Source organism: Eulemur rufifrons, chromosome 15, assembly GCF_041146395.1.
Source record: "Eulemur rufifrons isolate Redbay chromosome 15, OSU_ERuf_1, whole genome shotgun sequence".
NCBI classification, from domain to species: Eukaryota; Metazoa; Chordata; class Mammalia; order Primates; family Lemuridae; genus Eulemur; species Eulemur rufifrons.
Genome location: NC_090997.1, coordinates 1,189,801 through 1,216,282, shown reverse-complemented (window position 1 = coordinate 1,216,282; position 26,482 = coordinate 1,189,801). Strand labels below are relative to the sequence as shown.

The 26,482-nt window shown below is 45.4% G+C and overlaps 1 protein-coding gene across 2 annotated transcripts; it reads left to right on the top strand.

The window, feature by feature from the left end:
- The first annotated feature begins 23,389 nt into the window (after positions 1-23,389).
- Positions 23,390-26,197, top strand: LOC138395320 (patr class I histocompatibility antigen, A-126 alpha chain-like). Of its 2 annotated transcripts, XM_069488053.1 has the most exons (8): positions 23,390-23,479; positions 23,607-23,876; positions 24,107-24,382; positions 24,506-24,781; positions 24,899-25,015; positions 25,397-25,447; positions 25,586-25,633; positions 25,792-26,197. In XM_069488053.1, the coding sequence occupies exons 1-8, from the start codon at positions 23,404-23,406 to the stop codon at positions 25,794-25,796; spliced, it is 1,119 nt and encodes a 372-aa protein (XP_069344154.1). In that variant the 5' UTR covers positions 23,390-23,403; the 3' UTR covers positions 25,797-26,197. The 2 variants fall into 2 exon arrangements, with proteins under 2 accessions (XP_069344154.1, XP_069344153.1); XM_069488052.1 differs by lacking the exons at positions 25,397-25,447; positions 25,586-25,633; positions 25,792-26,197 and having other exon boundaries at positions 24,899-25,167.
- The last annotated feature ends 285 nt before the right edge of the window (positions 26,198-26,482 follow it).

Here is a 26,482-nt window from a genome sequence, read left to right as displayed (position 1 = left end):
GAAATATTTCAAAAAAGAAAGACCTTAATTTCTCTCCGCTTGAATATGGACTGGATTTAGTGACTTACTCCTAACAAATAGAAAACTGTGGAAGTGATGGCGTGGGCACCTGGAGTTGGATGGTCTGGCTTCAGGTAACTGCAGCTTGAGCCGGTGTTTTGAATACAAGCTCATGAGAGACTGAGCTAGAACCGCCCAGCTAAGTTGCTCTCAGATTCCTGATCCATAAAAACTTTGAGATAAAAAAATGTTTGTTGACTGGAACTGCTAAGCTTTGGAATGATTCGTTATTGTGTAGCAATAGCTAACTAAGGCAAGTGCTCTCGCTGCATCCAGCACTTTGGATGTTTCATTGTCTTTCAGTTCCAATATTTTTAAATTGTCATGATTTCCTCTTTGATCCACAAATAATTGAAGAGTATGTTTGTAAATGTATGGGCTTTTAAAATTATCTTTGTTTTCTGAGTTTTAATTTTATTACATTGTGGTCAGAGATTGTCATCTGCATGATTGACAAGATGAAAATCACTTAGACACATTGCTTTAGAAAAAAGAACTCTGCCAGTCGGGACTTTGTTATGCCATCATGCATGGAGGGAGATAGGTATTTTTCTAAGCTCTGGCTGACCAGGAAGACTTACAAGCACTTATACCTTTATAAAACATGTTTATTAAAATATATTACCAGAGCAATTATTATCAAGCAAGAAAATCATTTAATGAAGAAAACACTTTGGAGACTAAAAGTTTTGCCAGATTCTATAGAGCATCGTCATAATAGCTGAAGTTGAGGAATCTTGAAAGAATCTTTTGTTACAAAGAACATTTGCAAGAGCAATTTTATGACTATAGGAAACAGAACAGGGTGGTTAAGGATATGAGGTGCCACACAACTCTCTATCCAGAACTGTGATGTCCTTGTTAATGCTCTTGGCTAAACACCCTATGAGAACAAGCAGGAGGAAAGAACATCACTCCCTGTTTCTTTCTGATACTCCTTCAACAGCAGCTGCTGTGCAAGAGAGACAACATTCCCAAGACCAAGTCCAGGAATCCTACTGGTTAGTAGCAGGAGAAAAGCACAGGCTAGAAGCTTAAAAACCTACACATGGTAGAAGAAAATGGAGGAAAATTTTAAACAAACAGAATATGGGGCATGTAATATTTTACTTTGACAGTGATATTGTTTCGCTTTTACATCGAGGGCTTTGTCCTTTCTTTCCCTAAATGTTTTAGGAGTGTTCAAAAAGACTGTATTTTCACTATTAAGTTCAGTGTTGTATAAATGCTCGTTAGGTGACTCTTATTTCGTTATTCAAATGTGCTATATCTTTATTAGCAGAATTTTATTTTGTGGTTCAAATATTTTATATCCTTAGTAATTTTTTTTGTCTTTAAGTATCAATAACTGAGAGAGATATGTCAAAAAAATCTGCCAGTTTGTTGATTTATCAAGTTCTTTTGGCAACTCTGTCAATGAATTGATAGGTGCATCAGGGCTCAGAATTGCTACAGTTTCCAGATGGCTTGATTGTTCCTTTCACCAGAGTGTAGTGTCCCTCTTTCTCTCACCTAATAATACTTCTTTCATTGAAGTATATTCTCTCTGATACTGTTATAGTTACATCAGCCTTCCTTTGGTTATCACTCACTGCCTGGGATACCAGTTTTAATCTTTCAGTGTCATCGTTTTATTAGTTCTTTTGTAAACAGTGTAACTGAGAATTTTTCCCAATCAATCCAGGAACCTGTCTGCTGGCAAACCACAAGTTTATTCTGTTTACATCTATTGTGATTATTGACAGATCAATTAATTTCTGTCATATGATTTTGTGATTTCTATTCATTATTCTTTTTCTGTGCTTCCCCTCCCCCCCTTCATTCTTATGTTTGTTGGATTGGTTGAGCTTTCTTTATTCTATTGTTTCTCCTCTCCTGGCTTTGAAGTTATATAGTCTCTTTCTGTTTACCCATATAATTTCACATGCATACTTGCATTAACAAAACATAAAGTTTATCAGTGCCGCCTCCTCCTCCGAAATAGCATAAGACCTTGGAGTGCTTTACCGGGAAACACTTCTTCATCTGATGTGATATCATTCGTAGCTTTCTTCCACATTTGTGTTGTTTCCAGCTTTTCATTGTTACAACAATGCCGGGAATATTTCTTCATTCCTCCTGTTAGGCAAGTGCAGGAGTGTGTCTAGGAAACAGACAGGAATGACATTGTAGGTCACAGGCTAGTGTGTTTTCAGCCTCACCAGGTAGTGCCAAACTGTGTTTAAAAGTGGTCGTATCAATTCGCAGACCCACCAGTGGTGTATGACATCCCCACTGCTCTTCGTCTGGGGCAATGTCTGTCTCGTAAACTCCTGCCAGTCTGGCTGATGTGTGGTAGAATCTCACTGTGCTTACAGTTTGCATTTCCCTGGTTGCCGAGAAGGGTCTGGGCATCTTTATGGAGAGTTACTTGCTGGGTTTCCCTCTCGGTAGCGATTGCACAAGTCTTTTGTTCACGCTTCTGCCAGGTTATCTTTCACGTGTGGTTCTTGACCTGCTCTGGATTTGAGTCCTGTCGGTTCCACAGATTGCCTGTATCTGTCCCCAGTCTGTGGCTTGTCTTTTCTCTCCCTTTTTGGTGTCTTGATAACCAGAGGTTCTTACCTGTAATTCTGGAGACTTTATTCAGATCTGCACCTTTGTGTCAGTGCTTTTTTGTCTTACTTAAGAAATACTTTCTTGCCCATGAAGATATTCTCTTATATTATATTTTAAAAGCTTTACACTTTTTCCTTCAAGTGTTGATATCTAACCCGTTTTAAAATGACCTTGAGCACAGTTTGTCTGAACATACCTGCAACCCGTCACTGCTATTGCTGCTCTACAGAGTTGATGCTTCGTGTATACCCACACGTTGGACTTTCTTCGCTTATCGCTGCTTCTTATGCCACCCTCCTTCCTGCTGGGTCCGACATCCCTCTTCATTGTGGCAGAGCTGCCAGGAGAGGTTCGCGGTAACTACCTTTATGTCTCTCTGATTCCATTTCATCCTTATTCTGCAGCTGCAGCTTCCTGAGAATGGAAATTTAGCTAAATGGTTATTTTTTCAGAAGTCTGAAGAGGCAGTTCCATTGCCTTCTCGTCGCTGTCCAGACGTCTGCTGGAAGTTTAATTGCCCCTCAGGTGATGCATCTTCTCCTTTGGCTGCTTTTCTGATTTTTCTCTTTGTCTTTGTTTTCTTCAGTTTCTGTGTCTGGGGGTAGATTTGTTATTATTTATCCTAGTGGGACTTACGTTTCTGGAATCTATGGGTGGTATCTCTCATCAGTTCTGGAAAATTCACAGTTGGTATCTCTGTCTTAGTTCATTTGGGCTTCCGTGGCAGCTGGGTACAAGCTGGGCAGCTTATAAACCACAGAAATTTTTTGCTCGTCATTCTGGAGCTGGGACGTCCAAGGCCAGGCACCAGCAGATTCGGTGTCTGGGGAGGGCCATTCCCCATAGGTGGCGTCTTCTTGCTGGGCCCTCGCGTGGCGGAAGGACAAGCAAGCTCGCTGATAAGGGCACAAGTCCTACGTGCCAACACTCTGCCCTCTACCCTAGTCACCTCCCAAAGGCCCCACCGCACGTCAGTATTATCACATTGGTGTTAGGCTTCAGCATATGAATTCTGGGGGACACAAACATTCAGACCATCACAATCACTTAAAATACTGCTTCTCTCTGTTTTTTCCCTTCTTTCTTGCCAGAATTCGTATTAGTCATATTTTGGAGCTTCACCTTCCAATCTCCCAATCTCCTAACTTTTCTCCTATCGTCCATCTCCTTATCTCTCTGTTTGCATTTTGGTTCATTTCCTCAGAATTCGAAAACTCTTTGCATCTTCATTTAATCTCTTGTTTAACCAAGTCAGTAAGATTTTATTTCACTCACCATATTTTTATGTCTAAAAGTTCTCATTAGTTCTTTGCACTAGACTTTTCATGTTGTTTTTTAAAATTTTAGTTCTTTAATCACTTAAAAATTTTGGTTTCTGTAGATTGTTCTACAGGTTCTTGGGGTTTCACTCCTGTTTGTCTCCTGATGAGAAGGGGTCATTTCTTCACGTGTTTTTAATAACCAATTTTGAGCTCATCTTGAGCAGGGCTTTCCGAGGGCATGTCCTGCGGGCTGGACAAGAAGCCTGGCACCAGTGTGTGCTTCTAGTGCTTCAAGGAGCTTCCAGTCAGGGAGGAAGCAGAGGTGTCACATGGGGAGAGAAGGAGCAAGACAGAGGACAAAGAGCCAGGCTCCTCATGCCACCAGCTCCTGTGTGACCCACTGAGGGGAGAACTCGCGTGTCACCTCGGGGAGGGCCCAGGCCATTCGCAAGGGATCCTCCCCGTGGCCCAAACGCGTCCCACCAGGCCCCACATCCAACACGGGGGTCAGATTTCAACAGGAGGTTTCGAGAGGATAAAATCCACACCAATTCTCCCCTGGCCCCCCAATTTCCTGTCCTTCTCACATCGCAAAATACAATCACCCCGTCCCCCAGTCCCCAAAAGTCTTAACTTGTTCCAGCCTCAACTCCAAATGCAAAGTTCCCTCTGACACCGAAGGCAAGTCCCTGCCCCCTGCGCTCCTGTCAAGTCAAAAGCAACTAATTTACTTGTGAATCTGGAGGGCGACAGCCCTCTTCCCACAGCTCACTAGGCAGGGCCCCAGCGGGACCGTGGGTGGCGGCTCCACCCCACATTTCCCCTTGTCACCGCCTTCGTAGAGGCTCCCTGCGGGGCTCTGCCCCTGTGCCAGGCTTCTCCCTGGGCACCCAGCTTCCCTGCATCCTCCGAAATCTGTGCGGAACCGCCACGCTGCCATCGCTCTCGCGTGGGGGTGGCTGCAGACTGGAGACCCTGTGGACGCTGCCCGGGCCTCTGGCTTGCACCCTGCAGAGCAGTGGCCGAGTGTACACGGGGCCCTGCGCTACGGCTGGGGCGGGAGCAGCAGGGACGCAGGAGCAGCATCGGAGCGGGTGCAGAGCGGCGGCACCCAGGCCTGGCCCCTGCCGCCATTCTGTCCTCCTGGGCCTTTGGCCTGTGCTGGGAGGGGCTGCCGCAAAGATTTCTGAAATGCCTTTTCCCCAGTGTCCTGAGTCCTGGCCTGCAAATGCTCTTTTCTTCTGTATCACGTGGCCAGGTGGTCAATTTTCCAAATTTTTATGCTCTGCTTCCCTTTTAATTATAAGTTCCAACATTAAGTCATCCCTTTTCTCCCACGTCTGGTGGGAGGCTGTTAGAGGCAGCCACGCCGCCTCTTCAGTGCTTTGCTGCTTAGAGATTTCTTCCACCAGAGACCCGAGGTCCCCACCTTGATTCCATCCTTCCACAAAAATCAAGCCCATTGACACGATGCAGCCAAGTTCTTTGCTAAGAAGCATGAGGTAAAATAAAATCCTAATTCCTCGCCTGCCATTAACTGAACAGACCTCCTATTGGCCGAGGGGACCCTAGAAAAACCCTAAACCTGAGTTCCTGCCATGAAGGGAAGGGAGGTCGGCCGTGTCTCAGACAGTAAGATGCTAAACTATGCCCAGGACCTGGGGCCATGCAGGGCAGAGGCCACAGCACCCGCAGGCCGTCCATTTCCTTACCAGGTGGTTCGAGAGCAGCACTGACAACCCAGGTATGTGGCTGAGGCCAAAATCTCAATCTATGATGCTTATGAAGCCAAATTTGCGGACACCCCTGGGAAAAATACAAACCACAGACACAGCTGTGGCTGTTTTTCAGAAGAGGGATTTGGGAGCTTCAGTATTGAAGGGGGATGGGCATATAGAAAGAAAAACAGCAGGGTGGGGGGAGGGGTAGTGAGACAAAATGGTTGCATTCTTGTGAGACCCAGGAAAATCCACATTTTACATGAGATAAGGCAGATGTTAGAGGAGACAAAAGGAGTGAGGGAGCAGCAGTGATGTCCCTGTGTAGGTGGAAGAAGGTTCGATCCTGTCTTGTCTCTAGTCTGTACCTGGGAAGATAACCTTGTCATTCACTATCAGTGTGGCATCGAACAGACTTTAGTCCTAGGGGCTAGAACTAGCCGCAGACCGACAGCTACACTTCGCATGTGCCTGCTTGTGGGAGCCCAGCCAGCACCGTCCACAGTGAGTGGTCTGCGGGTGAGTCCTTCCCAGGTGCCTGAGGCCTTGACCTTCTCTTTTACTTAAGGAGCTGGGCGGGGAGGATTCTGAGACTTGTATTTTCTTTCGCAATATACTGTGTCCTGTCTCTGATTCACAGACTTTCTTATCTTGACTTAAAACATTGCAAGCCTTTAGAGAAACCTTTCTTTCCTTAACCAAATACAAATCAAAGAATCTTTGAATCCATCTATAACCTATGAGCTCCTGCTTGAAGATGTCCTGCGTTTTGGGTCAAGCCAATGTGCACCTTCCTTGTACTGGTTTATGATTTTACCTGCAATTCGTGCATCTCTAACAGGTATAAAAGTGAACCGTAACCCAAGCACCACAGGAACTCTTGCTCAATACTTCTTGGACATGTCTTCCTGGGCCGTGGTCATACATGTTGAGCCCAGAATAAATTTCTTTAAAATGAGTTTACAGTGTCTGGGTTTTTTCCTTTAACAATTCTGATGCCCAATATTGGGGCTCAAGGAAGACTCAGGATTCCCCAAAGGAATAGCCCGAACTTGGCATTACGTACTGGCTCAGCCACCCTGGACCCCCAACTCTGAGCCACTCCTTGGACAGCAGTGGTCAGTTCTACTGGGCCCCGGCCCCCTGCTCTTGTCTGACGGTCCCTGGTTTGTTCTGAACTGTCTGTTCTGTCAGTGGAAAGAACTCAAACTCTGTAAAATAATTTAAAGAGCTTTGTTCTGGGCTGAATATGTGTGACCATGGACTCGGGAACATGCTCTCAAGAAATCTTGAGAAAATGGACCCAAGGAGGCCAGATTATAGTCTGGTTTTATATATTCATAGAGACAGGAATTCCAGGTAAAACCATAAATCAATACATGGAAGGCATACAAAGGGCGGGACATCCGGAAGAGGGGACTTACAAGTCATAGGTGGGTTTTAGGGATTCATTTTTGGCAACTGGTTGAAAGAGTCCAGGTTTGTCTAGAGACCTGGAGTCAGTGGAAAGGGAAGCTTGAATTAAGACAGGGGTCTGCCAGGATGTTTGAGCTCAGACTAGGGGTCTTCTGTCTGCCATGTGATGCTGTATTGGAATCAGGTTGGAAAGTGAGTCACATTATACTGGATTAAGAAAAACCCATTTAATGAGAGTTAACTGTTTGCAGACATGACTCACCAGGCCTCTGATAAAGGAATTTGGGCAAAAGACAAAAAAATGTCAGAATTCAGTCCTCAGTTCTTTTCCTACAAAGTCTGGGATCTTACTTTGATTCTGAGGTCCATTCCATTGCCTCCTCCTCGCAAAATTAATCTCAATGGATTAGTCTGCACATTTGGGTGAAAAAACGAAACATCCTTTTTGTAGGAAAAAAAAGAGTGGGAAACAAGTCCTCTAGAAATGAGGAAAGACAAGGAAAATGAGCCCCTGTGGGCACCTAGTTGGTTTCTTGTGCCTCTACTTACTTGCAAGTGTTTGTGTAAATGGAAAGGTTCGGAGGCTTGCCGGGTTGTTAGGACTCCAGGTGGCTACGTATTATGGCCAAGACTCGTGCACGTGTTTAGACCAACAGGCAAATTACACCAAGGAAAACTCAGAGCTCAAATGGTCAACCTGCCACGATAGAGTTAAAAGGCCAAGTCTCTCGAATTCTCTGCCTGTCTCTTTGTTTTCTTTCCTGCCTGTTCTGAACCTGCCGCTATGCTCTGCTGGTGCTGAGATACAACTCACTGTTTACGGCATCACCAATTCAAGGTTCCCTGGAGATCTCTTCTTGTACAGTTCGGCCAGCTCTAGTTAAAATATAAACACTGAACAGTCATTTCAAACTGAAAGAAAAAAAGGTAAAACAGGTTTTTAAAATCAAATTATCACAAAAACTGCTTTACCCAGAACCTTGGCTCACAGCTTTCATTACATTACCTGTTGGGGCAACTGAAGTTTAGCCAGGGGAACAGGTTCCAGTTTTCTCAGAAATAATTTGAAGCCAAGTGTGTTTTGTAAACCGGTGAGTTTGTATCGCTGCCTCATGGCGAGAGCTCTGAGGTGAAAGCTGTTGGGTCTTTGTGTGCAAATGTCTGGATGTGTGTAGACATGTGGTGTGTATGCGTGTGTATCATGTATTATGCTGTGTCTACATGATACTAAATTGGCTTATAAACAAAGGAGCACTCATAAATTAATAAGTCTAAATGTTTTTCAAGTTCATGTGAATTTGCTACTCTTTGGTAAATAAGCTCTTTTTTTAAAGCTATTGGTAAAGTAAATAGTAAAATGTCTTCAAAATTGTCAGCATATTACATATTTTTGCGTGGGTTTGCTGAGTTTGCCTCTGCTGGGTGTTTTAAGGTGTAAGAGATTGACACAAAGATTTTAAAACTATAATCACAACCCCCCCCCAATGATGTGTGTTCCTGTGATTTTTTATAAGACTAATTTAATATTGTGGTTTAATGAAAACATCTGAATCTTTTGAGTTATCGGCAAAAATACTCATGTGTTTAAGTTTCTTACTTAGGTGCGTATCTAATATTCACAGACTATAAAAATGGTTAACTCGAAAATAATTATTATTTTTTTTTTTTTGAGACAGAGTCTCACTCTGTTGCCCGGGCTAGAGTGCCGTGGATTCAGCCTCGCTCACAGCAACCTCAAATTTCTGGGCTCAAGCGATCCTCCTGCCTCAGCCTCCCAAGTAGCTGGGACTACAGGCATGCGCCACCATGCACGGCTAATTTTTTCTATATATTTGTGGTTGTCTGGCTAATTTCTTTCTATTTTTAGTAGAGATGGGGTCTCGCTCTTGCTCAGGCTGGTCTCGAACTCCTGACCTGGAGCGATCCTCCAGCCTCGGCCTCCCAGAGTGCTAGGATTACAGGCAGGAGCCACCGCGCCTGGCTGGAAAATAACTTGAAATGATACCTAGCTTTGTCTGAGTTGTCATAGGTAATCTCAGTAAAATGCTAAAAATAAATAGGTTAGGTAAATGTAAGTGGAATAAATGCTTATAAATATAATTTTCATATAATTTAAAAACTTAAAGTTAAAATAAAATAAATAATTGATACTCATTAAATATCTGGGTCATTTCCAACTAACAGAAAAATTATGTTATAGGGAAATACATGCCTAAAAATTATAAAATGATTTTCATCTACAAAATATTGATATATGACAAACAATTGAAGATTTCTTACTTCCTAGGTTTTCACTGAAGTTTAGGTTACTAGGAGTTAAAATTTCTGATTAATATATGTGATACTATGTATAAAGTGAGACAAAAATAAATATATAAGATTAGTTTTTGACAAAAACTTATAGGAAAGACATGAAATGTGTTCTTTAAGAAAAAATAATTTTGTCTAATTCAGAAGGTATTTAAAGATTAATTCAAAATATGAATTTAGGCCGGGCGCGGTGGCTCACGCCTGTAATCCTAGCACTCTGGGAGGCCGAGGTGGGTGGATCGTTTGAGCTCAGGAGTTCGAGACCAGCCTGAGCAAGAGCGAGACCCCATCTCTACTAAAAATAGAAAGAAATTATATGGACAGCTAAAAATATATATAGAAAAAATTAGCTGGGCATGGTGGTGCATGCCTGTAGTCCCAACTACTCGGGAGGCTGAGACAGGAGGATCCCTTGAGCTCAGGAGTTTGAGGTTGCTGTGAGCTAGGCTGACGCCATGGCACTCACTCTAGCCTGGGCAACAAAGTGAGACTCTGTCTCAAAAAAAAAAAAAAAAAAAAAACAAAATATGAATTTAGAAAGGAAATGAAACGAGACTGAAAAGAATCAATAGTTAGAAGAGAGAGATATAAAAATCATGGATATAAAGATATATTTTTGGTAAAGAAGGTTAAATATTAACAGAAAAGATAATAATTTTGCATTCAGAAGAATCTTGTAGGGTCAGTTTTTGTCCTAAAATAAAATAAACTGTTAATTTAAGACAAAACAGAAAGGCCAAGCATGTGGTAGATGGTCTGTGTGAGTTGTAATGAGGTTCATAAATGGGAATTTACAAAGGAATTTTGTATGTGATTAAGTTGCTATTACTAAAAGGAAAAGTTTTTAATTAAAACAACAAAGTTTTCTTAAAGCACTAATTTGCTCTTAATGACATTCCAAGACATTTTGATTTTAATTCTATCACCTGTTTCTTTGTAAAGTTTCCCAGACATATCTCAATGTTCAACTTTTGCTGTGTCTCACCAATTTCAGCTTTTTCTCTCTTGAACGTTTTGTCAGCTCTTGTTTTTTCCCCCACTCTGGTTCCAAGTCTGTTGTTACTGCCTGACACTAAAATGTTTTATCTTAAAGGTTTAGAAAAACAACGTTTTCCTATAGTATAACTTAATTCTATGCTTGGCTTTTCTTGATATGTCTGGATTATTTAGTATGGTAAAAAAACTTCTCATGCTGTGGCCAAGAGTCATTTGTTCCCTACTGAAGGTGCTAGTTTGTCTATTCACGTTCCTGTGTAACACACTGTGCCCTCAGGGCCCCGGACACACGCTGGCTGTGTGTGATTAACTCAGGTGCCCTTTCCATCAGGTTTGACTCCCAAGTTGTCTAAATGAGCTTCCATGAAAAAGAAACAATCGCACTAGGGAAGTTTTTCTTTGCCCTTTGGGAAACTGGCCTAAAAGAAACAACGATTTTATGCTTTATCAGAATCATTTCTGTTTTGTCTTTATTAAGGTTTTGATTAACTAAAAAAACTAAACTTTAAAAGGGTTAAGGGTGTTACCTCCATGTAACTTCCTGTATTGCCTTTGAAGCATTTGATAACTGTCACTCCTGGTCAAGTAAATGACCATCATTTTGTAGTGACCTGTGATTCTATTCTGAGCAAGTGTTGTAAACTGCTGATATTTGACAAGCTTTCCACAATCAAAATTTCCAATTACCTCAAACTAATTTTTGATATGAGGGCCCCTGAAAGTCCAAGAGAGACATACCTCATATTAGGCTTATTTGATGTATTTAAATTACACAAGAAACCTTGTCAAATATGAAATGGTATTTAACTTTCTTTGAGTTACACCATTTATATAAATATGCTGTTAATATGTGTTGAAACTTGTATGAGATTCCTAAAATTCTGAGGTGGCTTGGTATATGTTCTCAGTAGTACATGAGATTATTATGTTACATTGTTATATTCCACAGAAATAATCAAATTTCTTTTGTGTCTTTAACCATGGCTATTCTAAGACTTTTGTCAACCACAAAAAACTATGGTTTTACCTTCATTCTTTCCAAAAAGACACTTATAGTAAGCTACAGTAAAAAATTTTCCTCTTCTTTAAGAATAATCATGGAAAAACAATGGTAAGTACTCTCAAATACAGGTTTCTGATAACTGCAAAGATCGTACATTTGCACTAGGCAAAAATTTCCAGGAGTTTAATTAAAAAGCTGGTGTATTCATGAGGATTGCTAACCCAGCTTCAAACAGAATAAGAGTTAATTACATGGAGCTAAACTAAGAGAGGACTAACATTTTTTTATGGCTTTTTGCTTAAAACATTACTTATTCTTTGTTTTGGTATCCAGAATCAAGACAAAAAATTAAGCAAATAACAAAGTTTACCTATTAGCACCAGAATTTGAAAATTATTCAATCCCACTGGGCCCAATCTGTTCCCCATGGCCAGTGCCTGGGGCTGAAACTACACAAACATCCTCCTTCTGGCCCAGGGACTGTCAGGGCAGAGGTGGGCATGTGAGACTGGAAGGGCTGATTTCAAGGCATAAAGTTAATTCACATCCTCCAAATCAAGGACAGGGACAAGATGTCTAAACAGTTGGCAAATTGGGGGACTTTGCCTCTTGTGTCCTTATGTAGTCCCTTTCAACCCATTCCCAACCATACAGAATCTGCTTCCCAGAGACTTACAGGAGCATCACTGAGAGGGTATCAAGGTACCTGGGGGGAAAAGGTTCTGATATAGTTGTTCCAGTTATGGGCTTTATGGAAAAAGAGATGTAATAAGGAATTATTGGCCAATTTAGGATAAATGACTAAAGAAATTGAAAAAAATATTGCAGTACAACAAAGGTCTCTAGATTCCTGAACTTAAATAGTTTTAACAAAATGCTTATGTTCTGTATAGCAATTGTTACAAGTCTCCAACTAAACTGAAGATTACAGTGGCTCAATACCACAAATAAGTTAACTTTGTAACCATGCTTTTGCGTTTGGGTTTTGCTCTCATGTTGCTTAAAAGGTTTAAAGGATTGAGGGTGCCTGCCCACCTCCGTCCTGTCTGGCCTGAACCTTTAGTTGGCTGTAAGCCTTTGGGCTCTAAGTCCCTGGGCCACAGGGCTCCCACTGAGGGCCTGGGTGGACCTGGGGCAGGTAGCCACTCCACCTGGCAGCATGGCACAAAAAGAAAGTTGGGCCATTGGTGCTGCCTCTGGCAAACCTTGGCCAAAAGGGGAGAACTGTGAACTAAGATAAAATCCTAACCCTCCCCCTCGACTGAATGACCCACTCTTGGTCAAGGAGAGCCCAGACAAACCTTACACTGAGTTTCCGGCCATGAAGGAAGGGAGGTCAGACACTTCAGACAAGAAGATACTAAGATGTTAAGAGGATGGGAGGCCATGCGGGGAAAAGGTCAAATCACCTGCAGTCCATCAGTTTGTTTAACAGATCACTGGAGTGGGTATATTATGGCCTGTCTCTGATTAACAGACTTCCTTATCTGAAAACATTGCAAGTCTTCAGACAAAGCTTTATTTCTTTAACCAATTACAAATCAAAGAATCTTTGAACACACCTATAACCTGTAAGCCCCTGTTTCGAGATGTCCTGCTTTTTCAGGCCAAACCAATGTGCACCTCCCAGGTATTGATATGATTTTACCTGCAATTCCTGTCTCTCTAAAATGTATAAAACCGAACTGTAACCCAAGCACCTCAGGACCACTTGCTCAAGGCTTCCTGGGTGTAGCTCCCTAGGCCATGGTCACACATGTTTGACTCAGAATAAACCTCCTTAAAATTATTTTACAGAGTCTGGGTTTTTTCCGGTAACAGGTGTAACAAGGGTGGCCTTTGCTCAAGTTCCCAATAAGATTCTCATTTCCATCTAACACCCCACCAGCCTGGCCTTCACCATCCATGTTTCTGTCTATGTTTTGGTCATGATCATGTAAGGAGTCTCTAAGGGGTTCCAAACGTTCCCTCGTCTTCCTTCTTCTGAGCCCTCCAAATTCTTCCAACCTCTGCCCACTACCCAGTTCCAAAGCTGCTCCCACATTTTCAGGTAACTTACAGCAGTGCCCTCTCCTTGGTGCCAATTCTCTGTATGAGTCCATTTTATGATGCTATAAAGAAAATAGCTGAGGCTGGGGAACTCGTAAAGAATAAATGTGTATTTGGCGCATGGCTCTGCAGGCCGAGCAGGAAACATGGCGCCAGCACCTGCTTCTGGTCAGGGATTCAGGGAGCTTCCAGTCAAGGGCGCAGGCAAAGGGAACAGGCATGTCACATGACAAGAGAGTGACAGAGGAGGAGGTGCCAGGCTCCTTTCAACAACCAGCTCTCTTATGAACTAATAGCTCGAGGACTCACTCATTATCTCGGGGAGGTCACCAAGCCATTCATCAGACAAATGCCCCCATGACCCAAACACCTCCCACCAGGCCTCACTTCCAACACTGGGGACCAACATTAAATGTGGAAGGAGAAACATTCAAACCGTGTCAGGGACCCCTGCACAGGGCAGGAGGGGCAGCCTGGCCCGTGGCCACCGGACCCACTGCTCATGTCCCAGTCTGCCCCGCCAGGGCTGCCGGCCACACAGAGCCCTGCACAGGCCTTGCAAGGGCACAGCCCAGTGCCAGCCTTGAGGACACACTCTGAGGGTTCGGTGCCATCTGTCAGGACCCAGTGCACTTATGGAACCAGAGACCTCTCTAGGGCGCTGTGATCTCAGCAGGAAGGACACGTGGGCTCAGACACCAAGGGGTGGAGGCGGGGGTGGCTCCGTGCACCGTCACTGAGACTCGGCCACTGGGGATTTGCACTTCCCATTTCCGCAGCTCTGGCTCTGCAGCGTAGCAGGTCCTGGGCTCCCAGAGGGGCCACTCTGACAAGGGGACAAACAAGAGCCATTGAGCTACACATTACAGTGGCCACCAGGGCAGTTAGGGCAGTGCGTGCCCAGAGACCAGCAGGTGAGAAGAGGAGCCCCCTCCTCTCCAGGCAGGGGGAGGGACCCTGATCCCCAGGAGGGGGCAGGGCTGCTTCACACAGAGGGGCAGGAGTGTGTGCGGAACCCAGGATCCACTTGGGGCTTTGGGGTTCCCCTTGTCCCATCATAAGTGTGTACAGAACCTTCCAGCAACCCAGCCTGAGGGGGTTTGATTTCCAAGGGCCCAGACCCCTCAGGAAGAAGGTTTGAGTCACACCCCCAGGGAATGTACCAAGGGCCCCGCTCCTGTGCTCTGAAATCCCAGCAGCGTTGGTGCAGAGGCCCTGCTGCCCACGGGCTGTCCCCAGCCAGTGACGGGTCACAGCAGGGACACTGAGGCAGGCCCATTCCTGGGACACAGGGGCTCCTCTGATGGCAAACTGTGGCTGGAGGACTCCCCATGACCTTGCTCACCTGCCCTCAGGTTGCCTGTGCTCTAGGGTGTGTGCAACAAACTGCTCTCCATCTGCACACACGTGACCTCTTATTACAACTTATAAAATCCTTCTCTTCATCCAACTTCTCCACATTGCTCCATTTTGCTGGTGTTTGTATTTCCTCTTTGAGTTAATAAGTGTGTGTTGTTTTAAGCCACTAAATTTTGGGGTAGTTTTTTACATAGCAAGAGATACCCAATAAAGCTCTCTTAAGTTTCTAGTATTCCACGGGTATTATGTACATCTCCGTTATTTCCTTGCATTTTGATGATGTGAGCTATACTTACTGTTTCCAGTTCCTCTCCTTCTGGTCTTTCTTTATTTTATCTTTTCTCCTTTTTCCTTCCCTTCCTTTGTCCTTCTGTCCCTCTCTTACCCCTCCTTCCCTCCACTCTTTCCTTTTTATTTTGGAAGATTCTTAACATATAAAACTACCCTATGTGGTTATGCTAAAAGGAAGCATTATCTGGATCTATGGGATAAAAGTATAATGCTATCATATGTGGGATAAAAGTAAGAAAAGGAAATTATTAATAGAGTCTGAGGAAAAAATGTCTGGTAATTCTGAAGCCAAGACACTGTCTTTAAATTCTTCATTCCTCACTTTTGCCTGAGTGTTCTGAGAACACATGGGCAACCTAAACTCTGACACTTAACTCTTCCTGGTAAAAGTTAAATTGGTACAAGCACTTCGGAAATAAAATTGGCCTTATCCAGTACGGTTAAAGTACTTCCACCATATAATCCCACCATCCTCTTCCTGGTCATATACTCTGGGGACTTCCTTGCCTGTGTGCCCTGTACGTGTGCAGGAGACACGCACACCAATGTTTCTGGCAAGAACTGGAATCAACAACAGGAAATTAGCGAAATCGTGGTATAATTACAAAATGTAAAACTTCAGCAGTAAAAAATGAATGGCAGCCTCCCACATCAGGGATAACTCTATTACATGTAGTGTGTGTCACAGAAGGATACATGAAGTATGAGTTCCGTGTACAGGAAGTTTAAAAACAAGCAAAGCTATTTTTTCTAGATCTGCAAAAAATGATGTTGGTATTTTAATGGGGATTGCATTGAATCTGTAAGTTACTTTGGGTACTAAAGACATTTTAGCAATGTTTTGTGTGATCCATGAGCATTGTATGTTTTTCCATTTGTTTACATCCTCTGTGATTTCCTTCCTCAGTGTTTCATAGTTCTACCTGTAGAGGTCTTTCTCCTCTTTGGTTAAACATATTCCTAGGTATTTTATTTTCTGTATTGCAATTGTGAAAGGTACTGAGTCTTTGATTTGATTCTCAGCTTGACTGTCGCCAGTGTACAGGAATGCTACTGATTTGTGTGCATTGATTTTGTAGCCTGAGACTGTGCTGAATTTATTTATCAATTCCAGGAGTCTCTTGGAACCAGAAAAGACCCCAAATAGCCAATACAACCTTAAGCAAAATGAATAAATTGGGAGGCATCACTTTACTAGATTTCAAGCTATGCTACAAGGCTATAGTAACCCAAACAGCATGGTACTGGCACAAGAGTAGAGACACAGCAGTGCATCAAAAGAGAGAACTCAGACATAAAACCATCCTCATATAGCCATCTGATCTTTGGCAAAGCAGACAAAAACAAATACCGTGGAAAAGAACCCTTATTCAATAAATGGTGCTGGGAAATTGGATAGCCACATGTGGAAGACTGAAACAGGATGCCCACCTCTCACAACTCACAAAAATTAATTCATGATGGATAACAGATTTAAACCTAAGGCATGAAACTGTAAGATTGCTAGAAGAGGTTGGAAAAACTGTTATAGATATTGGCCTAGGCAAAGGATTTATGAAGAAGACCCCAAGACAATCACAGCAACAACAAAAATAAATAAACGAGACCTGACTAAATTACAAAGCTTCTGCGCAGACAAGGAAACAATATACAGTGAATAGACAACCTACAGAATGGGAGGAGATATTTGCATGCTATACATCCGATAAAGGGCTGATAACCAGAATCTACACAGAACTCAAGCAAATCAGCAAGAACACATCAAACAACCCCATTAGAAAGTTGGCAAAAGACATGAACAGAAGTTGTTCAAAAGAAGATAGAATAATGGCCAATAAATACATGAAAAAATGCTCAATGTCTCTAATCATCAGGGAAATGCAAATCGAAACCACAATGAGATATCACCTATCTCCAGTGACAATGGCTTTTATCCAAAAGTCTCAAAACAATAGATGCTGGCATGGATGTGGAGAGAAAAGAACACTTACACACTGTTGGTGGGACTGCAAACTAGGACAACCTCTGTGGAAAGTAGTTTTGAGATACCTCTAAGAACTAAGTCAACCTATAATTTGACACAGCAGTCCCACTACTGGGCATCTTCCCAAAGGAAAGAAAGACATTCTATAAAAAAGACACCAGGATATTTAAGCAGCATGATTCACAATTGCAAAGATGTGAAAACAACCTAAGTGCCCATCAATACATGAGTGGATTAATAAACTGTGGTATATGTATACTGTGGAGAAATACTCAGCCATAAAAATAAATTGTGAAGTAATACCTTTTGTAACAAACTGGATGGAACTGGAGACCATCCTCCTAAGTGAAGTACTGCAAGAATGGACAAACACCACATCTGCTTTCCTTTAAATTGGAAGTAATGATCAACAGTCATGTATATATATGGTGATAAAATTCAACGGAAATCAAGGCGGTGGGAGAGGGAGGAGGGGATGGCTAAATTTGCACCTAACGAGTAGAATGCACGTGATCTGGGAGATAGACACACTTACAACATTGTGTAAAACTGTACAAAAGTAATGCATGTAACCAAAACGTTTGTACCCCCATAGTATTCTGAAATTTAAAAAAAAAACCAGGCAAAACTAACTAATATTTGTTTTGAGGATAAGGACAATTATTGTAAAAATATTTAGAGAAATGAAGACTCGGATGACCCTTCTGGGGTCAGGATTGGGCAGCAGCCCGTGGCGGCTTCATAGGTTCTGTTTCTTTGCCAGTGGCGGGTGCCCAAGTAGTTACTTGATCATAACTCCTAAAACTGGAATTTTTCAAACTGAAGCTTGGGATGCACTTTTGAATAATTTTTTAAATGAAAGAGAAAAGAAAATAGCAAAATTCATTGCAAGGATCCTTTGCCAGAACTACTCATGTTGGAACAAAGGCACAGCTGATTGTAATGCGTCATGTGACAGAGAGGACCAGGACACCATGAAAATAGCCCTGGCTAGAAATAGGTCATTTGGTCCTTGGCTCACTGGCACCTCTGTGGATTCCCTGGTACCCAGTGTTCAATCTGATGAGCGAGGCACTTCCATCTCGCAAAGGATTTGATGTCTTACTTGCATTTTAGCACACTTAAAACTGAATTATACTGTTACAGAATTGGAAAAGCATACTACTGATCAAGATAAATTAAATAGGAAGACATTATAAAAGAACAAACAGTATTTTCCTTAGGAGTTATTAAAAAAAAAAAGAATAACCAGGGATAGAATAGAAAATATGAATGGAAAACACAAAAGAGCTGCTTTGGAAAAAACTTTAGAAGCACAGGGTCACGGTGCTTTTGAGAATCGTGTGGTGTCTGAATCACTTCAGCCACATCCCATTAAAAACACCATGAAATATATTAAATGTATTATAGGATACTTACTGAACAGCTAGTTTTCAAAAAACCTAGTGCCTAGATTGGAGTTAACCATTTCTTCCTCCCGCATCAAACCAAAATTGTCACTATGTTAAGCTAAGTGTGTGGACCGAGGTTTGAGACTCACAGTTTTCTAACTGAAAAGGAATTCTATTAGGCAAATATTTTTGAAGATGATGTTTGAGTAAAAAATCAGCATCTTGAGAATTCTTAAGAAACTAATTTTGGAAATTTTCTTCCTTCCTTCCTGTTTTCCTTCCTTGCTTCCTCTCTCTCTCTCTCTCTCTCTCTCTCTCTCTCTCTCTGTCTTCTCTTGCTCTTTCTTTTCCTTTTCTTTTTAGAAACAGGGACTCTATCTGGGCTGTGTTGCCCAGGTTAGTGTGAAACTCCAGGCTCAGGTGAGCCTCCTGCTACAGCCTCCTGAGTCCCTGGAATTGTAAGTGTGAGCCACTGTACCCAGCTCTGAATCTTCTTTGGAAAAAAACAAAGATAGTTATTATTTTAAAGGCATTACTGTTATGGCACTGAAGTCTTGGAACTCTTGGATCCAGCTACTATATCTTCTCAACTTTGTAGTAACTTATTGACAAGAACATTATTATTAAAGGCATTTGCATGAAAATCTTAGAGAGATTGTTGTATCTCCCTTCTCTGTCTCAAACTTCTTTTTTTTTTTTTTTTTTGAGACAGAGTCTCACTCTGTTGCCCAGGCTAGAGTGAGTGCCGTGGTGTCAGCCTAGCTCACAGCAACCTCAAACTCCTGAGCTCAAGCAATCCTCCTGTCTCAGCCTCCCGAGTAGCTGGGACTACAGGCATGTGCCACCATGCCCGGCTAATTTTTTCTATATATATTTTTAGCTGTCCATATAATTTCTTTCTATTTTTAGTAGAGGTGGGGTCTCGCTCTTGCTCAGGCTGGTCTCGAACTCCTGAGCTCAAACGATCCGCCCACCTCGGCCTCCCAGAGTGCTAGGATTACAGGCGTGAGCCACCGCGCCCGGCCCTGTCTCAAACTTCTTATGCAGCACCCAATGCTCTGTGATGTCTCAAACTTTTAATCACTCCTTGGAAAAGAGAAGTTTAAAGTATTAAAGAAAAATAATCAGATGAAAGAAGCATTTGATTTACAAAATCCTGAAACAATCACTTTAATGTTGCTTCTGACATGCATGCAAAGTCACTGATACCCCTCCCTCCCAGAGGTGCAGCTCAATTCCCTCCCTGTGAGTGTGGCCTGGACTTAATGGTTCACTTCTCACTGACAGAGCAACGCTGATGTAATACTTTGTGACTCTGGTGTAGGACAAAACTCACTGTGGCTTCCACCTTGGTCCTCCCTCTCTGGGGTCACGAGCTCTGGGGAGGCCAGCTGCTGTGTCGTACGTAGCCCTGTGCAAAGGTCCATGTGCAGGAACTGAGGCCTCTGGGACCAGCAACAAGCAGCTGAGGCCCCTTCCGGCAGCCACGTGAGTGAGCCGCGTTTCATGGAGCCCCCAGCCCCAGTCCAGCCCTCAGTGACACTGCCCTGGCTGACAGCGGGACTGCAGCCCTGTGAGAGGCCCCGAGCCAGGAGCGCTCAGGGAAACCTCTCCTGGATTCCTGACCATCAGAAACTGTGGGAAATGACAAATGCTTGTTGTTTTGAGCTGCTAAGTTCTAGGTAATTGCATACACAGCAGCAGATAACTAATAGAATTTGCAAAGACAGAATGAATTATTGCACTTTAATTTTCATTTGCTCTACATTAATTATAAGATATTAAAAATGTCATTTGGTTTTAGGAGGTGAGAAGAATTTCCATGGCTAAACAGGGTGTATTTTATTACCACTCATAACCATCTATTTACTTGAACTTCTGTTTCCAACAATGACCCAACTGAACACAAAAGGAAGATCCAGGCCATGCTAGGCTGATTCTGTGATGTCCCCAATAACCACCCCCTGCTTATTCACCTTCCCTCAGCTACTCAATCACCACTAATGCAGGTGCTGCTGCAAAGGGATTTGCAGGAACACTTAAGGTCCCAAATCAGTTGACTTTAAGACAAGGGATTATCCTGGATCAGACCGTCCTAATCCAGGTGAGCTCTTAAATGACTGGGTTCTTCCTGAGCATGAGAGTCACAGTGTGAGAGGGACCCAGTGTGGGGGATTTCTTCCCATGTGGGCTTTGGAATTGGAGAGGCCGGGTGGCAGAGACTGCTGGGGGCACCAGGAATTGGGAGCAGCCCTCCCCGCCCTCCACCCTGACAGCCGGCAAGGCATCAAGGTCCTCAGTCCTACAACTGCCAGAAACTGAATTCTGCCCACAGGTTCCATATCAGCTTTGGGGAGGACCCCAACCTCAAGATGAGGACACAGTTTTGTGAAACCATGAACGGAGAACACACCCACACCATGCCTGATAAGCACATAGCATTTTTTCCACTGGAGTGAATTTATGAACTCATATGTAATAGTTGTATGAAACAAAATCTTTCCTAACTTTTTTAGTATTTTTCTATTTATGATTTTTATGTGAATAAATTAAATTTTAAGACAATGAGATTTCATTTATTCATTCAACAAAAATTAATTTAGTGCCTACTATGTACCAGGTTTGTCTTTACATGCTGGGGATACAGCTTTGACCAAAACAGCCCAAAGCCCCAGTGCCCATGTGCCTTACACTCCAGAGGCTTCGCAAGAGTGAAACCAACCCATGGGAGCATTTTAAGTGAAAAAATGACAGGACCTGACTCATGTTAGCAGGACTGTGACCACTGTGGGGAGGACACTGTGGGCAGCAGGGGAGGGGACAGTGCTCGGGCCACAGGTCAGGAGTGAGAAGTGGTGGGACTAAGGGGAGAAGGGGCCTGTGGGATGAGAGGGACAGAGGGAAGGGCTGGAGAAGCAGGAGCTGAGGAACAGGAGCAGAGGGAACCAGTCCTAAAGCAGTGGAATTCTCAGATTTAAACATAGTGTTTTATAGATTTTAATACACATATCTACAGAGCCTAGCTGGGTGTTCTGTGTATTTGGTAATTTTTTCTTTTTTTTTTTTTAATTTGAAAAAATGTAGAACTTGCTCTCCCTGTGCAGCTGGGGGTGCTTTGTTTTCACACTCGAGCTTGATGGCAGCTTCTTCACCAGAGGGGATGCTGGCACCCAGGCAGGTATCTCCGGAGGACCCGCTCCCGATCCTCCGTCCCAGGCGGTACTTACTCCCATGCGTAGCTCCATGATTGCGCTCTTGCTGTTCCAGCAAGGCTGCTGGAACAGCAGCTATTTCCTAACTAATACATTTATGGAGCTGCCTAAACGCGAATTGCCTCCTAATATTAATCAGATTAAAAAATACCAAGTGTCCCCCCAGAATATGCACACAGCTTAGATGTGAATAATTCATGAAAACAGGCAAGGCGTGAGCACTGGACAAGAGCATTCTGACTGAGCACGTGCAGCTTTGAAGTGATTAAAGTCCAACAACTCCTGGCTGAAACAGACAGTAACAAATTGTGCTTCTTTCTATGAGGGGATGTCCTGGACTGTCACACACAGACTCAGGGCTCTGGAACAAAGACAATTTTAAAATACAACAACTTAGAGTCCAAGACACATCGTCTGGGAGAGTAAAACTTGAGGTCGTTGTAGGTGTAAGTGTTACACGTTTAGACACATTTATATATCGAGGAGACAAACTCACTTCTTTTATACCTTAGATTCCTGATCATTCCATATACTTTTCATTATCGTGTACTTTTAAAAAAGGAGAGGCTATTAATTAATTATGAGATTTAGGTCAGCATTCTGCATTCATGATTTTTGCAGATATTTCTATTTTGTGAGATTTTGATTAGTTTCTAAAGAAAAATCTGATTGGATTACAATGGGAGCAACTTGCTTATTCTGTTTCTTTGACTACTTTGTGCCCTAACAGTAATAACAGGCATTCTTTATCTGAATATAATTTTTTGATACTATTTGATGAAGTTCAAATTTAATATAAAATATTATGTTAAATGTAGAAAAGCTTTCTGCTGACCCGTGATTTCTTAGAATTATCCGAAGTAATCCGGGTCATCCCATTACTGAATATGTTATTCAAGTTCACCTAGTGTCTCAAAAAATAAAACAAGCTTTATTAAGGGTGATATGCCATTTGTAATAAATTATCTTTGTCATTTCACAGACATGAATTCCCCAAACCTAACTTCTGCTTACAGAAGATAAACAATTTAATCCTAACTTTAGAAAATAAATACTCAAGCATAAAAAAAAAAGATTCCTGATGATTCAGAGGTTACCTAGATTGTGCTGCCCACCCTAGTTAATAAGCAGAAAGGAAACGGGTCTCTAAGAGAGTCTCTCTGCGGTGCATTCAGACATAACTTCTCCAGGTTTAAACAGACAACCCCTGTGTCTACATCCCCAGTCCCAGGGCGGGCTCACTCTGGCATCAAGTTTCCTGGGGTGAGTTTTCTTCTAGAAGAGTCCAGGGGGAGAGGAAAGGAGTAGGAGGCAGGGAGTCCGGTTCAGGGAGAGGGATTCCGGGCGGGAAGTGAAGGGGCAGGGGCTGGGCCAGCCTGGGGGTCTCTCCCTGGTTTCCTCTGACAGCTCCTGGGCCGGGACTCAGGGCGACAGTGTGACAAACGTCTCTCGGTGCAGGAGGAGAGGGGTCAGGGCAATGTCGCAGGGTCCCGGGCGTGGCTCTCAGGGTCTCGGTCCCGAGGGCGGTGTCCGGGGCGGGGAGCTCAGCGCTGGGGATTCCCCATCTGCCCGGAGTTTCACTTCTCCCTGTCCCAACCCGTGTCAGGTCCTTCTTCCTGGATACTGCTGACGCGGCCCCAGCTCTCACTCCCATTGGGTGTCCCGTTCCCAGAGAAGCCAATCAGCGTCGCCGCGGTTCCCGGTTATAAAGTCCCCATGGCCCTACCCAGACTCAGTGTCCCCAGACCCCGAGGATGGCGGTCAGCGCGCCCGGAACCCTCCTGGTGATGCTGCTCTCGGGGGCCCTGGCCCTGACCGGGACCTGGGCGGGTGAGTGCGGGGTCGGGGGGAAGCGGCGTCTGCGGGAGGAGCGAGGGGACCGCCCGGCGGGGGCGCAGGACCCGGGCGCCGCGCGGGGAGGAGGGTCGGCCGGCTCTCAGCCCCTCCCCGCCCCCAGGTCCCCACTCCATGAGGTATTTCTTCACCGCCGTGTCCCGGCCCGGCCGCGGGGAGCCCCGCTTCATCATCGTCGGCTACGTGGACGACACGCAGTTCGTGCGGTTCGACAGCGACGCCGCGAGTCCGAGGATGGAGCCGCGGGCGCCGTGGGTGGCGCAGGAGGGGCCGGAGTATTGGGACGAGGAGACACGGAGAGCCAAGGGCCACGCACAGACTGACCGAGTGGACCTGCGGACCTTGCTCCGCTACTACAACCAGAGCGAGGCCGGTGAGTGACCCCGGCTCGGGTCACGGGTCACGACCCTCCCTCCCCCACAGAGAAGCCCGCGTCGCCCCGAGTCTCCAGGTCCGAGAGTCACCCCGAGGCTGCGGGGACCCCCTGAGACCTTCGCCCCCGGGGACTTTGACCCGGTTTCATTTTCGGTTTAGGCCAAAATCCCCGCGGGTTGGGGGGGGGCGGGGCTGAGTGGGCGTGGCTGACCGCGGGGGCGGGGCCAGGGTCTCACACCATCCAGATGATGTCTGGCTGCGACGTGGGGCCGGACGGTCGCCTCCTCCGCGGGTACAGGCAGGACGCCTACGACGGCGCCGACTACATCGCCCTGAACGAGGACCTGCGCTCCTGGACCGCGGCGGACACGGCGGCTCAGATCACCAAGCGCAAGTGGGAGGCGGCCGGTGCGGCGGAGCACTGGAGGAACTACCTGGAGGAGGAGTGCGTGGACTGGCTCCGCAGATACCTGGAGCACGGGAAGGACACGCTGCTGCGCGCGGGTACGGGGGGCACTCCCTCCCCCACCCCATTTGTCCTGTCCATTGTCAGGATGTCACATGAGCCCTGCTGGAGTGTCCCATGAGGGATGCAAAGTGCCTGAGTTTTCTGACTCTTCCCCTCAGACCCCCCAAAGACACACGTGACCCACCACCCCATCTCTGACCGTGAGGCCACCCTGAGGTGCTGGGCCCTGGGCTTCTACCCAGCGGAGATCACACTGTCCTGGCAGCGGGATGGGGAGGACCAGACCCAGGACACGGAGCTTGTGGAGACCAGGCCTGCAGGGGATGGAACCTTCCAGAAGTGGGCGGCTGTGGCGGTGCCGTCTGGAGAGGAGCAGAGATACACGTGCCTTGTGCAGCACGAGGGGTTGCCGGAGCCCCTCACCCTGAGATGGGGTAAGGAGGGCGTGGGGGTCACGTCTCTCCTCAGGGAAAGCAGGGCCCTTCTGGAGCCCTTCAGCAGGGCCAGGGCTGAGCCTGGGGTCAGGCCCTCACCTTCCCGTCCTTTCCCAGAGCCGCCTTCCCAGCCCAGCGTCCCCATGGTGGGCATCGTTGCCGGCCTGGTTCTCCTTGGAGCTGTGCTCGCTGGAGCTGTGGCCGCCGCTGTGATGTGGAGGAAGAAGAGCTCAGGTGGGGGAGGGGTGGGGGGTGGGGTCGGGGTTTTCTTGTCCCACTGGGGGTTTCACGCCCAGGCAGAAGTGAGCCCTGCCTCATTCAGGGGCCCTGTTTGCTCACACTTGCCCTGTTGCAAAGGACATGGAAAGTGAAGAACAAATTTATCACCTTGATGATTGTGGTAATGGGACCTGAATCCCAGAAGTCACAGGTCACAAGGACAGGTCCCTGCTGAGGACAGACCTCCAGGAGGGCAGTTGGTCCAGTCCCTCCTTTCCTCACGTTTCTTAATCTTGCCCTAGATCTTCAGTCACAGTTCTGGAGCCTTCTCTGGGGTCTAAAACTAAGGGGTTCTTCTGGGACCTCATGGCCCTGCCTCTTCCTGGCTTCTCACAGGACATTTTCTTCCCACAGGTGGAAAAGGAGGGAGCTACGCTCAGGCTGCCTGTAAGTATGGGGGACTAACCCCTGAGACCTTTGGGATAGTGTAGCCAGGAGCCCATGGGGGAGCTCCCCCACCCCAAAATCTTCCTGTAGCCGCATCTCCTGTGGGCTCTGAGCGGGTCCTGTTTTGTTCTACCCCAGGCAGCGACAGTGCCCAGGGCTCGGATGTGTCTCTCACGGCTTGTAAAGGTGAGAGCCTGGGGGCCTGACGGGACGGGTGGGCAGGGGGGACACAGCTGGGCTGTGGAGATTCTGTGATTGGGGCATTTTGACTATGGTGTGCTGTTCCTAGTGTCACCACTTAGCATAACCGACCTGAATTTGCTCCTGATTATTGTTTCCTGCAGCGTGAGACGGCTGCCTGTGTGGGACTGAGCGATGCAGGACGTGTTCCCGCCTCCCCTGTGTGGCTTCAGGGGCCTCTGACTTCTCTGTCTGCAAAGGCCTCTGAATGACTCTGCGTCCCTGTTCCCGTAATGTGATGGGCTGGAGAGGCCGGCGCACCCCCGTGTCCTGCCCCCTCCGCCACGCTGATCCGTGTCCTGTGCCCAGTCACCTTTCCTGTTCCAGCGAGGAAGGGCTGGGACATCTCCATCCCTGTCTCACCGTCGCCGTGCACTGAGCTACTTCCCGACTGAAAATAAGAATTGAATATAAATTTTTTTCTCAAATTCTTGCAATGACATGTTGATGGGTTAATTACAGGAGAAGTTTCCTAAAATTTGAGAGTGGAAATAAAGAGAAGACCTGAGAACCTTCCAGAATCCTTGTGTTTGCTGTGCTGAGTCTGCTGCCGGTGGGGACAGGAGAAGGCTGGGAGGAGCCGAGTGTGGACGGGGCTGTGCCCAGTCTGTGCTCAGTCCGTCATGGGCTCCATGTGTCACCCCTTGGCTGGGTCATCCTCTCTGCTCTGTTGTCCTTGTCCCAGTAGAACCTTGCGCAGCAGGACCTGTGATGACAGAGGCTGAGACCACCCAGGGCAGCCTCCGCACACGGGAGTCTGTGGGATCAAAAGATGAACTTTCAGACCCGGCAAGC

What these genes read in the sequence shown, in the direction of transcription:
- LOC138395320 (XM_069488052.1), top strand. Translation starts at nt 23,404, where the DNA reads ATGGCGGTCAGCGCGCCCGGAACCCTCCTGGTGATGCTGCTCTCGGGG. An exon ending in GGACACGCTGCTGCGCGCGG is followed by an intron (nt 24,383 to 24,505) that starts GTACGGGGGGCA and finishes TCTTCCCCTCAG; the next exon opens with ACCCCCCAAAGACACACGTG. An exon ending in GCCCCTCACCCTGAGATGGG is followed by an intron (nt 24,782 to 24,898) that starts GTAAGGAGGGCG and finishes GTCCTTTCCCAG; the next exon opens with AGCCGCCTTCCCAGCCCAGC.